This window comes from Nannospalax galili, unplaced genomic scaffold (genome assembly GCF_000622305.1).
Source record: "Nannospalax galili isolate Female #2095 unplaced genomic scaffold, S.galili_v1.0 scaffold591, whole genome shotgun sequence".
Classification (NCBI taxonomy): domain Eukaryota; kingdom Metazoa; phylum Chordata; class Mammalia; order Rodentia; family Spalacidae; genus Nannospalax; species Nannospalax galili.
The window spans coordinates 2,043,260-2,064,895 of NW_008330926.1; the positions used below are offsets into that span (position 1 = coordinate 2,043,260).

At 44.9% G+C, this 21,636-nt stretch overlaps 3 protein-coding genes and 1 non-coding gene across 9 annotated transcripts in view; 1 reads left to right on the forward strand and 3 right to left on the reverse strand.

Annotated features, from left to right (window-relative positions):
• Hapln2 (hyaluronan and proteoglycan link protein 2) overlaps positions 1-15,792 on the reverse strand; it is a 37,478-nt gene extending 21,686 nt beyond the window's left edge. Inside the window, exon 1 of one of the 2 annotated variants that reach the window (XM_029556700.1) lies at positions 15,672-15,792. The gene's annotated coding sequence lies outside the window, so the exon portion shown is untranslated. The remainder of the gene's footprint in view (positions 1-15,671) is intronic. The other variant, XM_029556699.1, reaches the window with a different exon arrangement.
• LOC115068072 lies at positions 3,499-3,630 on the reverse strand. Its single transcript, XR_003847460.1, has one exon. It is a non-coding gene; the product is annotated as a small nucleolar RNA SNORA52 (small nucleolar RNA).
• Positions 4,939-17,074, forward strand: Gpatch4 (G-patch domain containing 4). Of its 3 annotated transcripts, none has more exons than XM_029556683.1 (8): positions 4,939-5,007; positions 12,093-12,228; positions 12,647-12,720; positions 12,823-12,915; positions 12,996-13,082; positions 15,357-15,448; positions 15,707-15,757; positions 15,979-17,074. In XM_029556683.1, exons 2-8 carry the CDS (start codon positions 12,150-12,152, stop codon positions 16,742-16,744), a joined length of 1,242 nt encoding a protein of 413 aa, XP_029412543.1. In that variant the 5' UTR covers positions 4,939-5,007; positions 12,093-12,149; the 3' UTR covers positions 16,745-17,074. The 3 variants fall into 3 exon arrangements, with proteins under 3 accessions (XP_029412543.1, XP_029412548.1, XP_017650245.1); XM_029556688.1 differs by having other exon boundaries at positions 4,951-5,016; XM_017794756.2 differs by lacking the exon at positions 4,939-5,007 and adding an exon at positions 7,631-7,733.
• Naxe (NAD(P)HX epimerase) lies at positions 15,722-20,204 on the reverse strand. Of its 3 annotated transcripts, XM_008853504.3 has the most exons (7): positions 19,978-20,204; positions 19,783-19,891; positions 19,586-19,696; positions 19,393-19,506; positions 18,418-18,565; positions 17,936-18,143; positions 15,722-15,839 (listed from the first exon to the last, which is right to left on the reverse strand). In XM_008853504.3, exons 1-6 carry the CDS (start codon positions 20,157-20,159, stop codon positions 17,941-17,943), a joined length of 867 nt encoding a protein of 288 aa, XP_008851726.1. In that variant the 5' UTR covers positions 20,160-20,204; the 3' UTR covers positions 15,722-15,839; positions 17,936-17,940. The 3 variants fall into 3 exon arrangements, with proteins under 3 accessions (XP_008851726.1, XP_008851717.1, XP_017650256.1); XM_008853495.2 differs by lacking the exon at positions 15,722-15,839 and having other exon boundaries at positions 17,887-18,143; XM_017794767.1 differs by lacking the exon at positions 15,722-15,839 and having other exon boundaries at positions 17,887-18,143; positions 19,783-19,887; positions 19,978-20,160.
• Between the last annotated feature and the right edge of the window lie 1,432 nt (positions 20,205-21,636).

The following is a 21,636-nucleotide window of genomic DNA, read 5'->3' on the forward strand; positions in this document are numbered from 1 at the left end:
AAAACTATCATAGTTGAAGGGAAATGGAAAATTTTCCATGACATGAATAGGCTGAAAGGATTCATGTCCACCAAACCAGCCCTAAAGAGAATACCCAAAGCAATACAAAGAATAGGAATGAGTATACCCAACAGGCTACAGAAAGAAAACAAAGATATAACAGAAACATAAAATAGGGTCACAAACACAAGGAAGTTAAAATGATAGCATCCAATACACATCTTTCGATAATAACACTAAATATCAATGGCTTCAACTCTTCTGCCAATAAACACAGGCTAACAGAATGGATCAACAGAGAAAACCCAGATTTTGTTGTCTTCAAGAAACTCATCTCACCTTCAAGGATAGACACTACCTTAGAGTGAAAGGATGGAAAAAATATTCCAAGAAAATGACCCTAAGAAGCAAGCAGGTGTTGCAATTATAACATCTGACAAAATAGACTTCAAATTAAAACTAATCATAAGAACATCAATGAAGAAGGTCACTTCATTCTAATCAAAGGAACAACTGCTCAAAAAGATATTACAATCATGAACATAGATGCACCAAACTCTGGTGCACCCAATTTCATAAAAACAGTACTCCAGGACTATGAAACACAGATTAACCTCAACTCAGCAATAGTAGGTGACTTCAATACCCCACTACCTTCAATAGATAGGTCAACTAGTCAAAGAATAAACAGAGACACATCTGAAGTAAATGACATCTTAAAATATTTTATTTATTATTTTTTATGTGTATGCGTGTATTGCCTGCATGTAAGTAAGTGCACCCATGTCATGCAATGCCCATGGGAGGCTGTCAGAGCCCCTGGAACTGGAGTTATGGACAGCTGTTAGCTACCATGTGGGTGCTGGGATTCAAACCTGGGTCTTCTGCAAGAACAGCCAGTGTTCTTAACCACTGAGCCATCTCTCCAGCCCCATAAATGACATGTTTTAATGAAATTTTTATTGAATTTTTGTGTATTTAATACAGAGAATCATCTTTATACCTTCTTCCCCTTGGCACTTTCCCGTAGCTTCCACCCCCCTCCCCACCGGAGTTCATACATTCTATCATTTGTGTTAAGGCCTATCATGTAAAGTTAGTGTCCCCAGATGTCCCTCAGTGTAAATTCATCAACTGGGATCTAGTCAGCCTATCTGGAGTTCTTCCCTGTAAGAAGATCAGCTCTTTCTCTCCCAGCAGTAATTAGCTGCCAATAATTCTTCGACTAAGATTGGGCCCTGTTGTTCATTTCCAAAGTTCTGTGCTGGGTTTTTGTCTGCTTGAGTTCGCATGGGTTTTGTGTATGCTGACACCATTGCTGTAGGTTTGCATGAGTCCAAGGAGCCTGTAGGACTATTTCCATTTGGTCATGCACCTCTTCCCTGGCTCTTACAATCCTTCTGCCCCCCTCTTCCAAAATGATCCCTGAGCCCTGGGTGGGTGACTTTTAATATAGGAGTCCTGTCCAAGGACCCACACTCTGCAGACTCGTATTCTCTGTGTTTTGGCCATTTGTGACATTTTGAGGTCCTGGTCCTCTGTTGCATGAGGGAGCTTCATTGATGAGAATTGTAAGATGCATTAGTGTTCTCTTCATCCCTTGTTCTGTGTTCCCTGAGCTTTAGGTGCAGAAGTTGCATTCTAGATGAGCCACTTAGGCTTGGGGAATTCACAGACAATCTCTGTGTGTGATCAGTTGTGGAACTCTGTAATTATCTCTGTTTCTTGAAAAAGAAGCTTCTTAGCTGGACATGGTGGCACATGCCTGTAATCCCAGCACTTGGGAGGCAGAGGTAGGTAGATCTCCGTGAGTTCAAGGCCAGCCTGGTCTATATAGTGAGTTCCAGCTGGGGCTACAGGGAGGCCCTGTTTCAAAAAGACCAAAAAAAAAAAAAAACCCAAAGGAAAGAAAGAAAAGGAAAGAAAAAGGAAGAAAGACACAGACGCTTCTTTGACGGTGCTGACTGGGACATTTGTCTATAGATTTAACGATCCAAAATTTCCACAGAGTAAGAAATTACGTTTGTCTAGGGATGTGATAGCCTTGGGGTTTTCTCTAAGACCTATGACTGCTCCAGCTATGTGTATTTGGCTATATTTACAGTACCACACATGAGTTTCCTTCCATTGAGTGGGATTTAAGTTCAATTAGGTAGTTGTTGATTACCCCCAAGATAAAAGTGCCAGTACTGCACCAATGTTGTTTGCTGTGCTGGTCATTGATGTGGTTTTTAGGCCTTGAAGCTGGGGTCAGATCATGGATTGATGTTCTCTCTCACCAGCTTGCCCAGTGCTCTCCAAAGCTATGAGAGCTAGCCTTCAGGGGAGGTGGCTTCCAGGTCAGCTCCAGCCCCGTTGCTCCAAATCCTGTGTCCAAAGTATGTCCTGTCTTCAGCAATGGGGTCTTACCATCAAGTTCTGGGAGGAAATCAAGGACTGTGGCAATAGCCCGTGTAATTTTGTAGTCTCTTGGACTACTCTGGCCAACAGCTCAAAGGAAGGTTTCTCCTCTCTGGCACTGTTTCTTGTTATGTAGCCTTCAGCTATACACATGGACTCATGTAGAGATATTGCATGTGTAATTTTTCAGTAGGTTTTTGGACTAATATGATTCCCTCTGGTTTTTTTATAGTAGCGAGGCACTTTTTATCACCTCTTTCTCTCCCTGTCTTATCCTCCCTCCCTGCCCTCCCCATTTAAAGTGTCCCCAATTTCCCCCTTTCTCCCTTGATAATTTTTGTCTGCTAATGTCCCACCTCTCTTGAGTTCCTCATTCCCCTTTATTCCCATAGTTCCTTGTATAGCCTTCCTTCTTCCCCTCCCCTTTAACTGCCCCCATTTTACCCATTTCTCCCTTAGTAACCCCTGTCGCCTACTATTCGTCTCTCTCGGGTTCCTTCTTTCCCTTTACCCCCTGCTTCCTTTCCATTTTCCTGGTTCCTGCAGTTACATCAGGATATGTACTCAGTTATAAGGATTTGGTCCTCAGATCCACAAATGAGGGAGAATATATGTTTTTTGTTTTTTGCAGTGTGTGTTACTTCACTTAGTATAACAGTCTAGTTCCATCCATTTATCTGCAAATTTCATTATTTCATCTTTCTTTACTGATGCTGAGTAGAACTCCATTGTGTAAATGTACCACATGGTTGTTAGCCACCTGTCAGTTGAGGGCCACTTAGGTTGCCTCCATCTCTTAGCTATTGTGAAAAGAGCAGCAACAAACATGGTTGTACAAGTGTCTCTGCAATAGGATGAGTCTTTTGGGTATATGCCAAGGAGTGGTATTACCGGGTCATATGGTAGGTTCATTTTTAGTATTTTAAAGAATTCTCCACACTGCTTGTCATAGGGGTTGCACAAGTTTGCAAGCCCACCAGCAGTGAATGAGCGTTCCCCTTTCCCCACATCCTTGCCAGCATTTGGTCATTTGTTTTCTTGAGCTTACCCAGTCTGACTGGGGTAAGATAAAATCTTTTTATTTCTTTTTTCTCCTTGGTGTGTTCAGAAGTGCCACTGCCATGAGCCTACAAAGGCCTTGCTCAACTTTGGCAGGGCTTCTATGATGCTCTGGTTCATAAGTGAAGCCTGGCAGATCACTGACTGACCAGCAGGGATTAAGATAGACCAAAGAAAAAAATCTTAAGGTGGCTTTAATTTGCATTTGCCTAATTACTAACGATGTTGAATACTTTTTAAGATGCTTCTTAGCCATCTTTATTTCTTCCTTTGAGAGTTCTATTTAGATCTTTAGCCCATCTTTTAATTGAGTCATTTGTTTTCTTGATTCTTTGTTTTTTCAGTTCTTTGTATATTCTGGATGTTAAACCTCTGCCAGATGTGTCACTGGTGAAGACTTTTTTTCCCCATTCTGTGCGTTTTCTCTTCACTTTCATGATTGTTTCTTTTGCTGTACAGAAGCTTTTTAGTTTAATGAGGTCCCACTTGTTGATTGTTGACCTTAATTCCTGAGCAACTGGTGTCCGATTTAGAAAGTCCTTTCCTACACCTGTATCTTGTAGGTTACTGCCAATGTTTTCTTCTAACAGTTTCAGAGTTTCGAGTTTCACATCGATCCATTTGGATTTGACTTTTGTGCAAGGTAAAAGATAAGGATCAAGTTTCATTCTGTGGAGATCCCAGTTTTTCTAGTGCCATTGGTTGAAGATGCTATCTTTCTTGGCACCTTTGTCAAATATCAGGTGGCTGAAATTGCATGTACTCATGCTTGGGTCTTCAATTATGTTCCATTGATCTGTGTGTCTATTTTTGTACCAGTACCATGCTATTTTTATGACTATAGCTCTGTAGTATACTTTGAGATTTGGTATAGTAATCCCCCCAGTGTTGCTCTTTGTGCTCAGGGTTGCCTTGGATATCCAGGGTCTTTTTTTTTTTCTTCCATATGAACTTACAGATATTTTTTTCTAATTCTGTGAAATATGTCATGGGGATTTTTATTGGAATTGCACTGAATCTATATGTTGCTTTTGGTAGGATGGTAATTTTCACAATATTAATTCTTTCAATCCATGAGCATGAGAGATCCTTCCATCTTCTGGTGTCTTCCTCAATCTCTTTCTTTAAGGTTTTAAATTTTTCATTCCATCCTTTTACCTTAAGGTAGTGTCTGTCCTTGAAGGTGAGATGGGTTTCTTGCAGATAGCAAAGAGATGGGTTTTGTTATGTAATCCATTCAATTAGCCTGTGTCTTTTGATTGGAGAGTTCAGTCCATTGATATTTAAGGGTATTATTGATACACAGACTGGGACCGGACCTAGTTTCCGTGGCAACCGTCAGTTGGCCACTGAGTGGGCGGCGTCTCTATGGTTTCTGCAGCCTAGAAGCACAGACTGGGACCGGACCTAGTTTCCGTGGCAACCGTCAGTTGGCCACTGAGTGGGCGGCGTCTCTATGGTTTCTGCAGCCTAGAAGGACCGAAACGCACTTCCGGAAGATGGCTGCGCCCAAGCAGGAGTGACATGTGCTTCCAGAGAGAGAACCCGGTACGGGCGGTAAGGGGCTTTCTTTCCTCAGGGCAGGAGCAGATGTGAAAACAGGAGAGTGGCCTCACCCTACTGACATTGGGGAAGGAGGGCTGGGATTTAGAACAGGAGGCAAAGGTGGCGGCCGGCTCTTTCGGCCCTTATAGGATGAGTGGCTCTGAAAACTGACTGGAGAGAAGGCAGTGCCTCAGATCTTTTCGTTTCTGTTCATGGCTATTGCTTGCAAGTCTGTTAAAATCGATTCCTCCTTGTGTCAGTTCACAGAAACACTGAACGTATTCTTGCTATATTTAAGTGTCAAGGGCTGTGACTAAAGCTTCAAGGTCGTGTGGTTTCAGATTATGTGACAAGGAATAGAATATGGGGAGCCTTACTGCAGAAAACACGAAGAGCTGCTTAAGGACTCCGTTTCCGAATTTCCTGACTACCAATCCTGGATCCACTACTTGCTAGCTATTTACTTTCAGCGAGTAAAACCTTCAGTGCCCGATTTCTCCTTTCTGTTTTTTTTTGTTGGTGGTTGTGGTGGTGGTGGTTTTTTGTTTGTTTTGTTTGTTCTTTTTGAGACAGGGTCTCCCTGCAGTCCCAGGTCCCTGGAACTTGCTACGTAGACCTGGATGCCTTGAACTCACAGAGATCCTCCAGTGTCTGCCTCCCAAGTGCTAGGATTAAAGGCGTGTGCCACCACGCCTGACTGATTTCTCCTTTCTAAATTATGGCTAGTTATCGCCTCCTAATAGGGTTTTTGACAGGATTAAGTTAGATGATCATATGGGGCAGTTAATAGGCTGGTGTTAAGTTACACTACAAGTTTAGAATATGATTGTTAAATCGGAGGTTAAGAGATCAAAAGTCATTTCTAAGAGGAGGAAGTTTTCAGGGGGCCTCTGTGTTTAAATTTTACTTGTGTTTCCATATCAAGAAGCAAGGCCACTTTTTCACTCAGTCTTTTTCTGTTGGTACACTCAAGTTTCAAGTATCATTGAGGCCTTATATAACCATCCTTTGCAGTGGAAACCTGAATGGAAATGGGATTCATCCTGAATGTGCACTTCTTTGTACTTAAGAAGACTGTGCATCATTCTTTTTTTTTTTCTTTAGGATTTTTGTGATTTATCAGCATATAGAAATTGGAGAATGCTTTTAGACACAAGGACACAGTCCATTGATGGAGTGTTAAAATCACCACATGTCTTGTAGCAGCTGGAAAACTATGCAGTCAGGAGAGGAAAGCTGGGCATGCCAGTGCACGCCTTTGATCATACATAGTGAGTTCCAGGCCAGCTGGGGCAACAAGGAGACCCTGTCTCAAAAACCAGGAAAAAAAAAAAAAAAAAAAAAAGGATGAGAGGGAAAAGGCAAATAAGGTGTTAAGATTTCTGTGAAAATAGTTTTGACCTCATGGGTCTCTGAAAAGGTCTCAACCCAAAGGAATCCTGGGCCACATTTTGATAATTTGTTAAATTATTTATTTATTTGAGATGGTCTCTCTGTATAGCTCTGACTGGCCTAGAAGTTGATATGTAGACCAGGCAGGCTTCAAACATAAAGATCCACCTGCTTCTGCCTCCCAAGTACTAGGATTAAAGGTGTGCATCACTACGCACGGCTGCCAGAACTATTGTTTTATAATAATATATGTCACAGCAGTAACGTCATCTCCTCTCATAGCGTTTAGTCATTCACTGATCTGTCAGCCACCAAGTGGGTGCTGGGAACTAGACCTAGGTATTCTGCAAGAGCAGTCAACACTTAATCAGTGAACCGGAGTTTCTGTTACTAGCTGATTAGTCGGCTAAGTTGTCTGGTTATCCAGCCTCAGAGATCTTCCCATCGCCATCTCCTCAGTGTTGGTATTACAAATGCATACCACTATGATGGCTTTTTAATGGGTGCTAGGGACCAACTTTTTATTTTTATTTACTTATTTTTATCCAGACTTCATCAGGCATTTTTCTTTTCTTTTCTTTTTTTTTCCAATTTTTAAATTTTATTTATTTTATTGGTCTTATTGAGACAGGGTCTCATTGTAGCCTAGATGGCCTGGAACTCACAATGAAGACCAGGCTGGCCTCGAACTCACAGAGATACGACAGCCTTTGTCTCCTGAGTGCTAGGATTGATTGCTAGGATTAAAGGTGTGTGCCATCACACCCGACTGTATGTCATCTTTTGGCAACTGTCTATTTCATTAGTTCATTTATTGATTAGGTTGTTTGATTTATTTTTGTTTTTTGTCATTTTGAGACAAGTTCTCCCTATAGCCCCAGCTGAGACATCCCTCCAGCCCCTAAATAATATCTGTTGTTCTTTGAAAGTTTCATGCACCTAGCCAGGTTTGTTGGTACGTGCCTTTAATTTCAGCATTTAGGAGGCAGAGGTAAGTGGATCTGTGTGAGTTCCAGGCCAGACTGGTCTACTTAGTGAGTTCTAGGCTAATCAAGGCTACATAGTGAGACCCTGTCTAAAAAAAACAAATACATATTTATAGATTTGACTCTTTAGATTGCTTTTGTATTATAGTCACTTCCATAATACTAACTCTTCCAATCCAGGAATATGGGAGATCTTCCTGTCTTCTGTAGTGTTTTGACATCTGTTTTGTTTTGTTTTGGAGGTACAGGGTCCTGTAGCCTCAGCTGACCTAGAACTGGCTATGTAAACCAGGCTGGCTTCACTCTCACAGGGACCAGCCTGCTTCTACCTCCCCAGTGTTGGGATTAAAGGTATGTGTCCTCCTTGGGGCTAGACAGATGGCTCAGTGATTAAGAACACTGGTTGTTCTTGCAGAAGACCCAGGTTCAAATCCCAGCATCCACATGGCAGCTAACAACTGTCCTAACTCCATTCCCAGGGGATCCAGCAGCCTCTTATGACCCCCAAGGGCATTGCATGACATGGGTGCACTTACCTACAAGCAGGCATTACACATACACACATAAAATAAAAATAATAAAATTTTTAAAAAAGGTATGTGTCCTCACTCCCAGCTTATTTTATTTGCTTTATTGTTTTATTTTGTTTTTTTCTATTTTATTATTTTTTTATTTTATGTGTATGAGTATATTGCCTGCACGTATGTAAGTGCACCTATGTCATGCAGTAGCCTCAGAGGTTAGAAAAGTATGTTGGATCCCCTGGAACTGGAATTACAGACGGTTGTTAGCCACCATGTCGGTGCTGGGAATTGAACCAGGGTCCTCTGCAAGAGGAGGTGGTGCTCTTAACTGCTGAGCCATCTCCCCAGCCCCCTTGTTTTGTTATTGTAGACCAGACTGCCCTTGAACTCACAGAGATCCTCCTGCCTCCACCTCCCAGATGCTGGAATTAAAGATCTGACTTCATTTATTTTTTGAAGTGGGGGCATATATTCCAGTCTGGCCTCAAACACCTCATGTAGTCAAGGGTAACTTTGAACTCTGACTCTGGATACTGAGTATCTTCCAAGTGCTGGGATTACAGGTGTGTACCACCATACCCAGTTTATGTTTCTGGGGATGGAACCCAGGACTTCATACATACTAGTTAAGCATTCCGTCAGCTAATTTACATTCCCAGTTCTTAGCTACTGATTTTTGTATGTTCATTTTGTATCATGCCACTTTGCTGAAACTGTTTATTAGATCTAAGAGTATTCTAGTGGAGTCTTTAGCATCTTGTGGATGTGTGCACATGTCCACCTGTGCACATGTGTGCATGTTGGAGGCCAGAGATTGATGTTGGGGTATTTGGCCTCAATCCCGCCCCACCTTTTTTTTTTTTAAATGTTTTTTAAGATTTACTTTACTTTTTATTTCTATGTGCCTGTGTGAAAGAGTGAGTGTGTTTGTATGTGTATGTGTGTACATGTGTATGCACATGTGCAGATCCCCTTGGAGACCAGAAGAGGGTGTTGAATCCCTTTGAGCTGGAGTTACAGGTAGTTGTGAGCGGCCTCATGTAGATGCTGAGAACCAAACTCCACTCCTCATGACAGAGCAGCAAGCACTTTTAACCACTGAGTCATCTCCAGCCCTATCCACCTAATCTTTTGAGATAGGGTCTCTCACTGAACCTAGAGCTCACTGGTTTAGCTAAGCTGTCTGGCCCTCAAGTTCTTGGGGCCTGCCTGCCTCCATCTCCCCAGTGCTAGCATTACATGCACACACCTGTATGCCTGGCTTTTTACAAGAGTGTTGGGATCATTGAACAGGTTTTCATGCTTGTGTGGCAAGCACTTTACCAGCTGAGCCATCTCTACAGTCTCTAGGGACTCTTACGGATAACATTCTACCATCTGCAAATAAGGATACTTTGTGACTTCGTCCTTTCCTTTTATTGTTTGTATTTTTTATTTCCCTCTTGTCTTACTGCTGTCCTTCACCTCAGACTTCAAGCACTATATTGAATAAGAGTGGAGAAAGTGGAAAACTTTGTTTTGTTCCTTATTTTAGTGGAAATGCTTTCAATTTTTCCCCACTTAGTATAATGTTGGGTTTAGGTTTGTCTTATATAGCCTTTGTTATGTTGAGATATGTTCTTACATTTCTAGTTTTCTTCAGGTTTTTTTTTTTTTTATCATGACGTGATGTTGGATTTTATCTAAATACTGCACCTATTGGGATGATTATATAGGATTTCTGTCCTTAGGTCCATTTATGTGATGTATTACATTTATTGATTTGTGTTTGCTGAATTATCTCTTCATCTTTGTAATAAAGCGGACTTGATCGTGGTGGACGATCTTTTTGATGTGTTTGTTCTTGAATTGTTTGCTAGTGTTTTTGAGATTTATTTCATGTGTATGAGTGTTTTGTGTGCATGTATCTAAATACACCACATGCATGCAATGGCCAGAAGAGGGTGCTGGATCACCTAGAACAGGAGTTACACACGATTCTTAGCTGCCATGTCCAGGTATCTGTCTCTCTCTTTAAAAGATTTTATTTTTAGGCCAATGTAGTGGTATACACCTTTAATCCCAGCACTTGGGAGGGCAGTAGATTCTGAGATCAAGGCCAGCCTTGTCTCCATAGTGAGTTCCAGGCCAGTTGGGGCTACAGGGATATCCTGCGTCAAACAAAAACTAAAAGAACAAGAAAAAAGACTTTATGTGTGTGTCTGTATGTGCACTTGCATGTAGGTGCCTGATGTCCACAGAGGCCAGAAGAGGTGTCAGATCTCCTACAGCTGGAGTTAGGCAGTGGAGCCACCAGATATGGGTGCTGGGAATTGGACTCTGGTCCTCTGAAAGAGCAGCAAGCACTCTTAACCACTGAACCACTGCTCCAGCCCCAAGTACGAGTATCTCATAGACAGGTTACCAAACATCTCACAGCTTTTTTTAAAAAAAACAAAAAAAAAACAAAAAAAAAACAGGTAATACATTTGGGGAGATGTTACAAACTACAGACAAGCTGCCTGGTTTAAATTCACCATAGATTAGGTGTGTGACTTCCAGCAAGCTACCATATTACCTTTCCTGTTGCTATGATAAAATACCCTGACAAAAACAACTTAAGGAAGGAATCACTTATTTTGGCTCACAGTTTGAGGGTTGAGTTCATCATGGCAGGGAAGTCACAGTGGCAGGAGCTTGAGGCAGCTGGGCACTTTGCATCCAGTCAGGAAGCAGAGAGTGCTCAGCTACTGTTTTCCTTAAAATAATTTTTTTACATTTTATTTAATGTGTGTGTGTCTGGACAGGGCATGTACCCACAGCACAGGTGTGGGGTCCAAAGATAGCCCATGGGAGTCAATTCTCTCCTACCTTGTGGGCTTCTGGGAACATCAGGCTTGGCAGCAAGCACCCTTACCCACTGGACCATCTCCCTGGCTCTAGCTTTCTGCAGTTTAGGACCTAAACCCAGCAAATGGTGTCACCCTCTGTGAGGTCTTCCTGCCTTAGTTAACCTAATCTAAATAATCCCTCATGGGTGTGCCTGGAGGTTTGCCTTCTAGGCGATTCCTGAGCCTGTCAAGTTGACAGTCAACACCACCAGGACACCTAACCTTTTTAAGACTTGGCTTCATTTGTGACTGGAGCAGGGTGAGAAGGCTGAATGAAATAGTCTACATTAAGGCCTTGGTACAGCCTGTTACTAAATATTTAGGCAACACTATTAATGTCAGTCTTCCTCCATTCTGAGATAGTGGCACTTTTGACCATACAGGGGAGTCCCCAAAGAGCAGGCCTCCTCCTGGTGTCTTCCCCAGTGCTAAAGAAAAAGGGCTCTTACACAAGCAGTTGGGATACTTCAGGCATGACACAGGATTTCATATATCAGGCTGGCCTTGAACTCAGTATATAGTCAAGGATGATCTTGAATCCTGATCTTCTTACCTCTGCTTCCTAAGTGCTGGAATTACAGGCATGTACCACCACACCTGATTTATGCAGTGTTGGGAGATCAAATCCAGGGACTCAAGCTTTCTACCTACTGAGCTACAAACCTCAGCCCACTTATTCCTTTTTTTTTAAAAAAAAATGTCTTTTTGGGGGCTGCTGGGCGTGGTGGCGCACGCCTTTAATCCCAGCACTCGGGAGGCAGAGGCAGGCGGATCTGTGTGAGTTCAAAGCCAGCCTGGTCTACATAGTGAGTTCCAGGACAGCTGGGGCTACAGGGAGACCCTGTCTCAAAAAGACCAAAAAAAAGTTTTTATATTTCTTTTTTAATTATGTAACTATGTGAGTCTGTGCACTTGTGAGTGCAGATGTCCATGGAGTCCAGAAGAGGGTGTCAGATGCCATGGAATCGGAGTTACAGGTGGTTGTGAGCCACCAGATGTGGGTGCTGGGAACAGAACTCAGATCCTCTATAAGAGCAAGTGCTCTTAACTGCTGAGCCATATCTATAGCCACCATCCCCCACCCCCTTTACTTTGAGACCAGGTCTCGTGTAGCACATACTAGCCTCAACTTTGCTATACAGTTGAGGATGACAGGAATTTCTGATTCTCCTACCTCCATCTTCCAAGTACTAGATTACAGTTACGTGTTCTCATGCCTGATGTTACATGGTACTGGGGACTGAAACCAGGGCTTAGTGTATACTAGACAAGCTTTCTGCCATCTGACTCCCAGCCCTCTCCTTCCCTCTTCAAAGATGATGCTGTATCTTCTTCCCTCCTGAGAGCCTGAGGACAAAGCCTCTTTGCCCACCATGAGTGTCACCCCAGAGATCAAGAGTCATGGGATGAAGTTTGCTGAAGAGCAGCTGCTAAAGCATGGATGGACTCGGGGTGATCTTAGGGCCTCCTCATATCCTCCCTACTCTACCTCTCCTCTGCCCCCTGTGCCAGTTCAGCCAGAGAAGCTAGTTTATAAAGAAACCTTCAGACGATCAGTTTTCTAACTTATCCAGAAAAGGGAATGGGAGAAATTCCCACTGTTGGATGAAGGATAATGAGGAACAAGTGGTTGGGAAGACTGGGGAAGGCAAATAAGAGACAATATATGACAGCAGAGCTAATTCAGGCTCAGTCAGAGACTGCATGGGGTAGTACTGCCAAGCATGGAGTGAGGTAGTTTTCTGAAAGGCACAGAGTATACCCAGTGCTAAGTATGTGAAATGGCAAGGAACAGTAGGTGGCTCAGAGGGTTTGGTGAGGGCTCAGGGCAGGCTGCAAAATACACCAAGTCACTCACTGTCCTCTGCAGGGAAGGGCCTGGGCCTGAAGGAGAATGGTATTACCCAGGCCCTCAAGGTGACACTGAAGCAAGATACTCATGGGGTAAGACTGGGAGGCTGGTCAGCATGAATGGGAGAAGGGGACCTATGAAGGCAAGTGGACAGGTGCTCAGACCTCAGCTCATATTTATTATTCCCCTGGCAGGTGGGACATGACCCTGCCAAGGAATTTACAAACCACTGGTGGAGTGAACTCTTCAACAAGACTGCAGCCAACTTGATAGTAGACACAGGGGAGGTATGAGCTTGTTGGGCAGGTGCCTGGGATGGGTGGAGGGAGGCATTGTATGCCACTTATTCACTGACACTTTCCAACAGGATGGTGTACAAATACGACACCTTTCTAAGGAGACCAAGAGGCAAAACCGCTCCAAACCCAATTTGCTGTATCAAAAGTTTGTGAAGGTACTAGACACTGGGGTGAGAGATCCAACTCCTTACTGCTTTCCTGTTTCCCCTGAGTCCTGATCAGTTGCCTTGTGACAATGCCCAACTAATTCTCAGGAGTATCCTAACGCGTCGAGATCCTGGGTCTAACCTTGCTGTACTTAGACTAATGCCTGGCCCCTCACCAAGCACTAAGATGTTAAGGTTCCACAGACCCTGCCACCTGCCGAGGAAGCAGCACTTGGGAGTGGGAGGAAGGACAGTCATTCATGGACAGTCATTCATTTAGGAGCTGATGGGGGAAGAATGTGTGGATGTCTTAATTCAGAAGATTTGGAACCCAGAGGAGTCCAGAGAGGTTACCTAGTCTTCTTATATATGTGGCCAAAAAAGTGAAAAAAAAAATGGGTTGCTAAGGCCACAGCTGGCTAGCAAAGACAAACAGGCCTTCTGGCTTCTACTTTTACTAAAGCAATAGATGAGAAATAGCAATTAATGAGCATCTACTATGTGCTAAGGGCTTAAAAGTTATCGAGCAAGTCCTCCCCAGATGACTGAAAGAGTCATCTACTCTTTCAGTTCAGGCTGTCACTCTTTCTTTTTTTATTTATTTTTCTTTTTAACTTTTAAAAAATGTTTATTTTTTGTTATTTTATGTGTATGCGTGTATTGCCTGCATGTAGATAAGTGCACCCATATCGTGCAAGGCCCGCAGACGTCATAAGAAGCTGTCGGATCCCCTGGGACTGGAGTTATGGATGGTTATTAGCTGTCCTGTGGGTGCTGGGATTCAAACCTGGGTCTTCTGCAAGAACAACCAGTGCCCTTAACCACTGAGCCATCTCTTCAGCTCCTATTTATTTTTCTTTTATGTGTATGAGTATAATGCTTGCATGTATGTTAAGTACACCTGCATAGTACAGTGTCCTCAGAGGACAGAAGAGGGCATCAGATCCCCTGGGACTGGAGTTATGGATGGTTATTAGCTGTCCTGTGGGTGTTGGGATTCAAACCTGGGTCTTCTGCAAGAACAGCCAGTGCCCTTAACCACTGAGCCATCTCTAGAGCCCCCATGTCACTCCTTTTTAAGAGCCTTCTTGCCTCTAGTCTCACTCCCCATCCATCAGGTGACCTTCCTAGGGTTATCTCTGAAAGATATATTGCATCATTATGTCACTGGCTCCTCTTTGACCTAGAGTGATGGCCAGATTTATCCTGCACATGCTCTTTCCTCTGCCTGACATTCTTCCTTTGCCCTTTTACCTACTAGCCATTTCTTGACATCCAGATTCAGTTTACACATATGCAACTTCTAGAAACCACTATTCAAATCCTGTCTGAGTTGTTTATAGGGTAACTGGTCCACGTTTTACTGTACTCCATTCCCAAACATGTAGTTCATCCAGGCTAGGCCCATCTCATTTTTTCCATGTACATGATGAATGCTTGCGTATGCATGTTCACATATGTGTGGTGGAGGCCAAAGGTTGATGTCAGGTGTCTTCCCTGATTGCTTTCCACTTTATAGACATTAAGACAGGGCCTTTCACTGAGCATGGTGGCGCACACCTTTAATCCCAGTACTTGGGAGGTAGAGGCAGGAGGATCTCTGTGTTTGAGGCCAGCCTGATCTGTATAGTGAGTTCCAGGCCACCAGGGGCTACATAGTGAGACTATCAAAAAACAAAACAAAACAGGGCCTCTCACTTGAACCTAGAGCTTGCCAATTTGGCTAATCTAAATAGTCAGCTTCCTGGGATCCCATCTCCATTTTCCACATGCTGGATTAGAGGTGAACCACCATACCTGTTCATGTGGGTGCAGGAGATCCAAACTTAGGTCCTCATGCTTACATAGCAAGTGCTGAGCCATCTCCACAGCCCTGAACCCATTTCATTCTCATTCTCCTCTTATCCTGAGCTATTTAGTCCATAGTAGATTCTGTTAATCTAGTTGAACAAAAGTACTGGGACTAAGAGTTTCTACCTTTTTTGTCAGTCATTAGAGCCCATCCCACTATGAAAACCTGCCTCAGGGTACTTCCTTTCTGCTTGTTCTACACACCAGGTAGGTGTGAGCCAGACAGCCCTAGATGATCCACTTTCCAATAACTGCAGCCTACCTTCTGCCCAAAGTATGTAGGCTATCACCCCTTTCCATGGCCCTGCAAGGAACCATGTGGGGGCTGGCAGATTCATGCCTGGGGCTCTAAGTTCCTGGGTTCTCTGAAAGAAAGGAGAGCTGTAATGGTAGTTAGTTGGCTTCATCCATCCCCACTGTCCTTCTTTCTAGATGGCCACACTAACCTCAGGGGAAGAGAAGCCAGACAGAGACTTGGAGAGCTACAGTGATGAGGACACCCAGGGACCCGTACCTCCAAAGATGTAAGACTGCATTCTGGCTCTGAGGGCTTGTGAGAGGAAATGCCTTGGGATTGTTAAGAGAATGAATGACTAAATCGAGTGCTTGACTAGGTTTGGAGGTGTTAATTAGACTGTATTAATCTTTGTATCTGTATCCCTAGCACTTCAAAAATGCCAGGTCTTGAATAAAAAATATTGAAGAAACATTCTAGACAGGAAAAAAAAAAATTTCAAGCCTTCTCACCTTATCTGTTTATAATCTGTCGTTTGCCCTTACAGTCTGACTGATGAGATGCTACTTGAAGCTTGTGAGGGGCGAACAGCACACAAGTAAGTTGTGGTTACCTGCTGGGCTTCCTTCTTTTCTGCCCAGGCTCGAGGCCAGCCTGTGCCAACTGTCAATTATTTTCATCTGCAAGAAATAGTTCTTGATGTTGACCCATCCATTCCTGAAGTCAAGCAGCTCCCTGTTCCCCATTCCCAACTTTCTCTGTAGGCCTAAGATTAGGCCTATCCCAGTACCCTTCTAACTTGGACCCCATCTGTCTCAGGGCTGCCCGGACTGGAATCACAATGAAGGCTAAGCTTGCTCGCCTAGAGGCCCAAGAGCAGGCCTTCCTGGCTCATCTCAAAGGCCAGGACCTAGAAACTTCTCAATTACAGAATGAGAGCAAACCTACCCAAAAAAAGAAAAAGAAAAGGAAGCAAAAAGAAGCAGAAGCAGCAGCAGCTACAGCAATGGAAGAGAATATAGGTGAGGAGCATCTAGAATACACTGACCAGAACTTCAAGAAAAGCAGGAAGAAAAGGCAACAGCTAGAAGAGAGAGAGGGAACAGCTATAGGGAGTGGGGAGGAAGAGGCTGCTGGAGTGAACGGGCCTGGGGAAGTGAAGAACAGAGAACAATCTGATCAGTCCCTGAGGAGAAGGAAGAAAAAGAAGAGGCAGCACTGTGAAGAGGAAGGAGAGGAGATAGATACCTGTGAGAAAGGAAAAGGCAGCAGGATGACAGGCAGGTCAGAGGTGGACAGCAGAGCAGGCACAGAGCCGCACAGCAGAAGCAAGAAGCGACAACAGCAAAGGGAAGCCTTGAACATACAGGACGAAGAAAGGACAGATGACCTAACTAAAGCAGAGAGAACAGGCAGGGGAAGAAAGAAGAAAAGACATGTTCTCAATTATGTAAGTGATAAATGTGATGATGGCAGAACCTGGGAAGGAGAGCATGAAGATAAGAGAGGTCAGTCACATCCAAAAGAGAGAGCCAGTGTCATCACTGACCAAAGAGCCAAAAAGAAGAAACAGAAGAGAGATTGAAGGTCTAGTCAGGGCTGTCAGTCTTTTTCAGTGATAGCCTGGGTCAGGGCAGAACTTCTACATACCCCTCAGCATGAGTCTCTTCCAAGGAGAAAGCAACTCTGTAACACTAATCTGCTCAGGAGAGCCAAGGCACTGTGTCTTAGCTGAGGGAGAGTTCAAGGTCCCTGTATAACTTCCTATCCAAAGAGTATGAACCCTGTTGCCTCCAGGAGCCCAGCAAAGTGAAAAGGTGTGCTGAAAATGTGGAAAAACGCATGCAGATAGTGTAGTCTGCATTTGAAGGCATGTCACTGCTAAAAGAAACTGAAAATACAAACTTATGTGAAATGTCTTGATTTTAAAATAGTGTGAAGGGGGCTGCAGAGATGGTTCAGCAGCTGCTGAGAAATGGCTCACTGGCTGCTTTTTTTTTGTTTTTGTTTTTTTTTTTGAGACAGGGTCTCCCTGTAGTCACAGCTGGCCTTGAACTCACAGAGATCCGCCTGCCTCTGCCTCCCAAGTGCTGGGATTAAAGGCATGCGCCACCACACCTGGCTCTCAAGCACTGGCTGCTTTTACAGAGGACCCAGGTTTGATTCCCAGCACCCACATGGTGGCTAACAACAGTCCATAACTCCAGTTCCAGGGGATCAAACACCCTCTTCTGACCTCTGCAGGTTTGCATGACACTGGTACACTTATACACATGCAGGCAATACACTCATATACATAAAATATTTTCAAAAATTAAAAAAAATATGTGGTGTGAAGGCTAAGAAGCATAGATTTATATGTTCAGGCTCGGGTCAGTTCCCAGGCAGCCCATTTCAAATCATGAGTAAATCCATTACATGAACTTGGGCCCCAAGCCTAGAGGTTATTCTCAATTGCCATCACCATTCTCAGCCTGGGAAGGTCTGAACACAAATCAGTTGTCCTTGGAGACCTTTGAAGATATTCTTTCTGCTAATAACCTGGAGTCTTGCTATAATGGTAAGTCAAATTAGCTTAGAGATGTCATCCACCTGTCTATCACAAATAGCTAAGAATCATTCCTGTGTGACGGCCTGACTTGGTGTTTGAGTTTTCATTTCTTAAATGCTTAGTTCCTGCAGAGAAAGCATCACCCACTAATAATGACTATGGCCAGAAGACTCCAGTTTCAAGAGAGAAGGCACCAAGTCTTTATTGGGAAACCTGCCTACCCACCTGTCTCAGTGCAAACGGTAGACACACTCTGTGTCAGGGTAGGATGGCAGGTTCAGCTGGTACTTCTTTTCCAAAGCAGGTGGTACAAAACGACCCCCCAAGTAATGATAGCGGCCAGTAAACTGGACTGCAGACTTCTTGGGTGCTGTCAGTGAGATGAGTAGGTCTGGTTGGATTCCGCCAGGGTTTCCCTTCTCCACATCCCATCCTGAAGAGAGAAAGCAATATGGAGGAAGTATAGAAGGCCTAGCCCTAAAGGAGAGGGAATCATCTCAGTGACCACTTGAGGTACTCTTAGGAGTCCCATGTACATGGGTTTCTCCAGGGAACCAGCATGACCTCTCTGCTCCCTAGCCCTAATGTGGAACCTGGAAAGCTATATTCTGCCTTCTTAGACTCAAATTATTTTAGACATGGTCCCCTAGGTGCCAGCCTTGAGACAGGGGAGAGCCCCAGTCCCCCAACCTTCTGGGTTCCAGCACCTGAGGGAATGTCGATGCTAGCGATGGGCACAGTCAGGGCACTCAGGACACTAAGGATGCTGTGGAATGGCTCCCGAACATCACCCTTGAAGCTGAAGCCAAAGATGGCATCCACCACCAGCTCATACAGCTCATCAACCATCATGGGCTGCGGGGGAGCAAGAAAAGGAGAGAACATCAAGAGTTGGCTGCCGCACTGGGGAGGGCCATCACCTGCATTTGCAGATCACAGAAGCATGGATATAATTATTTCCTAAAGGAAGAGATGGTGACTAATTCAGGTCAGTCTGAATCCAGACATTTTCTGTTCTGAGTGCCTATTGGGTACACTGGATGCGGGGTTCAGGGGCGGGGGGCAGCCTGAGACTAAAAGTCTGAAGGGACCAATTCTGGTCTCAGCTTTACCTTGATCCAGTTCTCTGATTGAGGCAAACTATTTTTCTGCACCTCAGTATCTTCATTTGCACAATAACTTTTTTCCTATCTTTTTGAGGCTGGGTCTCTCTGTAACCCCTGCTGGCCTGGAAGTTGCTCTGTAGACCAGGCTGGCCTCGAACTCACAGAAATCTACCTGCCTCTGCCTCCTAAGTGCTGGGATTAAAGGCATGCACCTGGCACTAAATTTAACTTTTTAAATCTCAAATTTCTACCCCTAAATTCACACATCTACAGAAAAGGTTAAGGATTGTGGCAGTCCCTCTGAGGGGATCAGTGATCACTGCATGCTACAGAAGACATCTGACTGCAGAATGGAAGGAGTGCCTGGAAAAGGGCACATTACAGCTTCTAGTGTCGGGAACACATGGAGCACACCTTATGAAGGAGGCTCTTCCACCACACCTATTCAGAGAGCACCTAGACACCTTTTGTGGCAGGCAGCAGGCACTAGACAGGCCAGGTGGGTCTGAAACCGTGAAGGAAAAGTAGGGCAGAGGCAGTACTTACTGGAGAGAAGGGATATCACAAGCCACCTACCTCTGGGGGCATTTCACCAAGGAAAGGAATGTCCATTTTTTGACACTGAGTCACAAGTCCAGTGAAGAGTGGTTTGTTCGGTCTTTTGGGGTAATAGATAGTTGGCTGGTAGCCCTAGTTGAAAACGGAAGTGATCAATCTCTAATCCCAGAATCCTCATACCTTCCCCCAAAGCCTCTGACACCGTACTCACAAAGAGTTTGAGGTGTCGCGCGCACACCAGGCCATCTCCTCCGTTATTCCCGGGGCCACAGATGACCAAGACGGCAGCGGGGCTCTTGGACATGGACGTAGGGGGATATGCCTGAAAGCAGAGACGCAAAGGGTCAGGGAAGCCCTTGGACTTCCAGGGACCTCCCCAAAGGCACCTCCCAAAGTTATGCCACCTACCTTGGCAATGGCTGTGGCACAGCTCAGCCCAGCCAACTCCATAAGTTGGTCCACGCTGAACTGGTACTCGTTAAATAGCTCCTGGTCTACGGCCTGGGCTTCCTCCTGGCTGAGGGAAGTTCTGGTCTGAGTGCCCGCCTGCCTGGTCCCAGCCGCCCAGGCACCCACGTCCTGCCCTCCCGCGCGCCGTCGTACCTCAGGTACTTCACTGCGACGCTTGCCATGGCCTCGGAACTCCCGCCGCCACCCGAGCTCAGATGCTGCGTTCCCCACCAGGTAGGTCCCGCGCGGCAGACACCCGCCCGGCCTGCGACCCGGGGAAGGCGCGAGCCGGCGACCAGCAGCCCGAACCCCAGCAGCGCCCGCAGGCCGGACATTCAGCCCTCCGGGCGCCGTCACCCGAGCGCATGCGCGGATCCCGCCCCGCTCAGGCGCGGTTTACTGCAAGCCCTAGGTTCCGATGCCCATCCTGCCGGGAGTTCCGTGCACCTTCCGTTCCTATCTGCAATCTAGCCCTTCCCCGGAGTATTTACTAGTGACCCATACGTCTGGATCCCTCCCAACCGTCCTACGGTAGTAATTATGGTTTTGTAGCGAGGCTGTATTCTACAGCAGCTGGCCTGCGCTCCTGCCCCACCTCCTGACTAGCTGAGTGAACCTGGACCCTGCCGGCCCTAGTCTGGACTGCACACTCGGGATAGGAATACATATTTCATAGAGTAGTAGTGCTTGCAAGCCATCGCTGGGGCGGGGGTGCTGCCTGGTACATAAGTTAATGTTTACACTGCTAAGGAGTTCTACATAACTTAGGAACACTATCCACTGTATGTTTTTTCCTACTTTATTTAACCAGACTATCCTGCTGTACTTTCCCATGATAAGCTTTAAATAGATGATGCAAACTATAATTTAAAGTGTGATTAAAGCTAGGCGTGGTGGCGCACCGCTTTAGTCCCTACACTGGAGAGGCGGAGGCAGGCGGATCTCTATGAGTTCAAGGTCAGCCTGGTCTCCAAAATGAGTTCCAGGCCAGCTGGGGCTATAGGGAGACCCTGTCTCAAAAAGATCAAAATAAAATTAAATAAATATTAAAACTACAGATTTTGGGCCGACGAGATGGCCCAGTGGATAAAGGCACTTGCCACCAAGCCCAACAAGCTTGAATTCTGTCCCTGGGAACCCACATGAAGGTAGGAAAGAACTCCGTGAGTTAGTTCCCCTGACCCCCCCATGTGCTGACCTTGGCTCCCAGGCCCCCACACTAAATAACAGAACAAAACTCAGAGTCTAAATGACAACAAAATTCATTAGATACCTCGAGAGGAATACATTTTATTTAAGTACAACCCTTTCAGCCCCCATGCTAGACTCTGAACCCAGGGCCTTGCAATCTACCACTGAGCTGCAGCACCAGGACCTACCCAGGAATTTTTGAGGATGCAAATTCACTCTGCTCTGTGGTTAAGGAAGGATGGAGGGTAACAAATTAGTTACCACTAAGGCACCATTATGAAGGTACTTATTCAGACTGTTATAGGTTGATTTCCCCCAAATTCATGTGCTGAAGCCCTAAGTGCCAATGTGCTAGTATTTGGAGATGAGGCCTTTCAGAGGTGATTAGGATTAACTGAGGTCAAAAGGTCTGTGCCCTTGTCCTAATAAATGTGCCTCCTAATAAGTGTTCAAGTGTGCCCCCCCTTATTGGACCCTTACCATGTCTGCACTCTGATTTCAGATTTTCAGCCTCCAAAAGTATGAATGAAATTAATTCCTAGAGGCTGGGAATATAGCTCAGTTGGTATACTGTTTGCCTAGCATGCAGGAAGCCCTGGGTGCTTACCTAGTATGTACAGT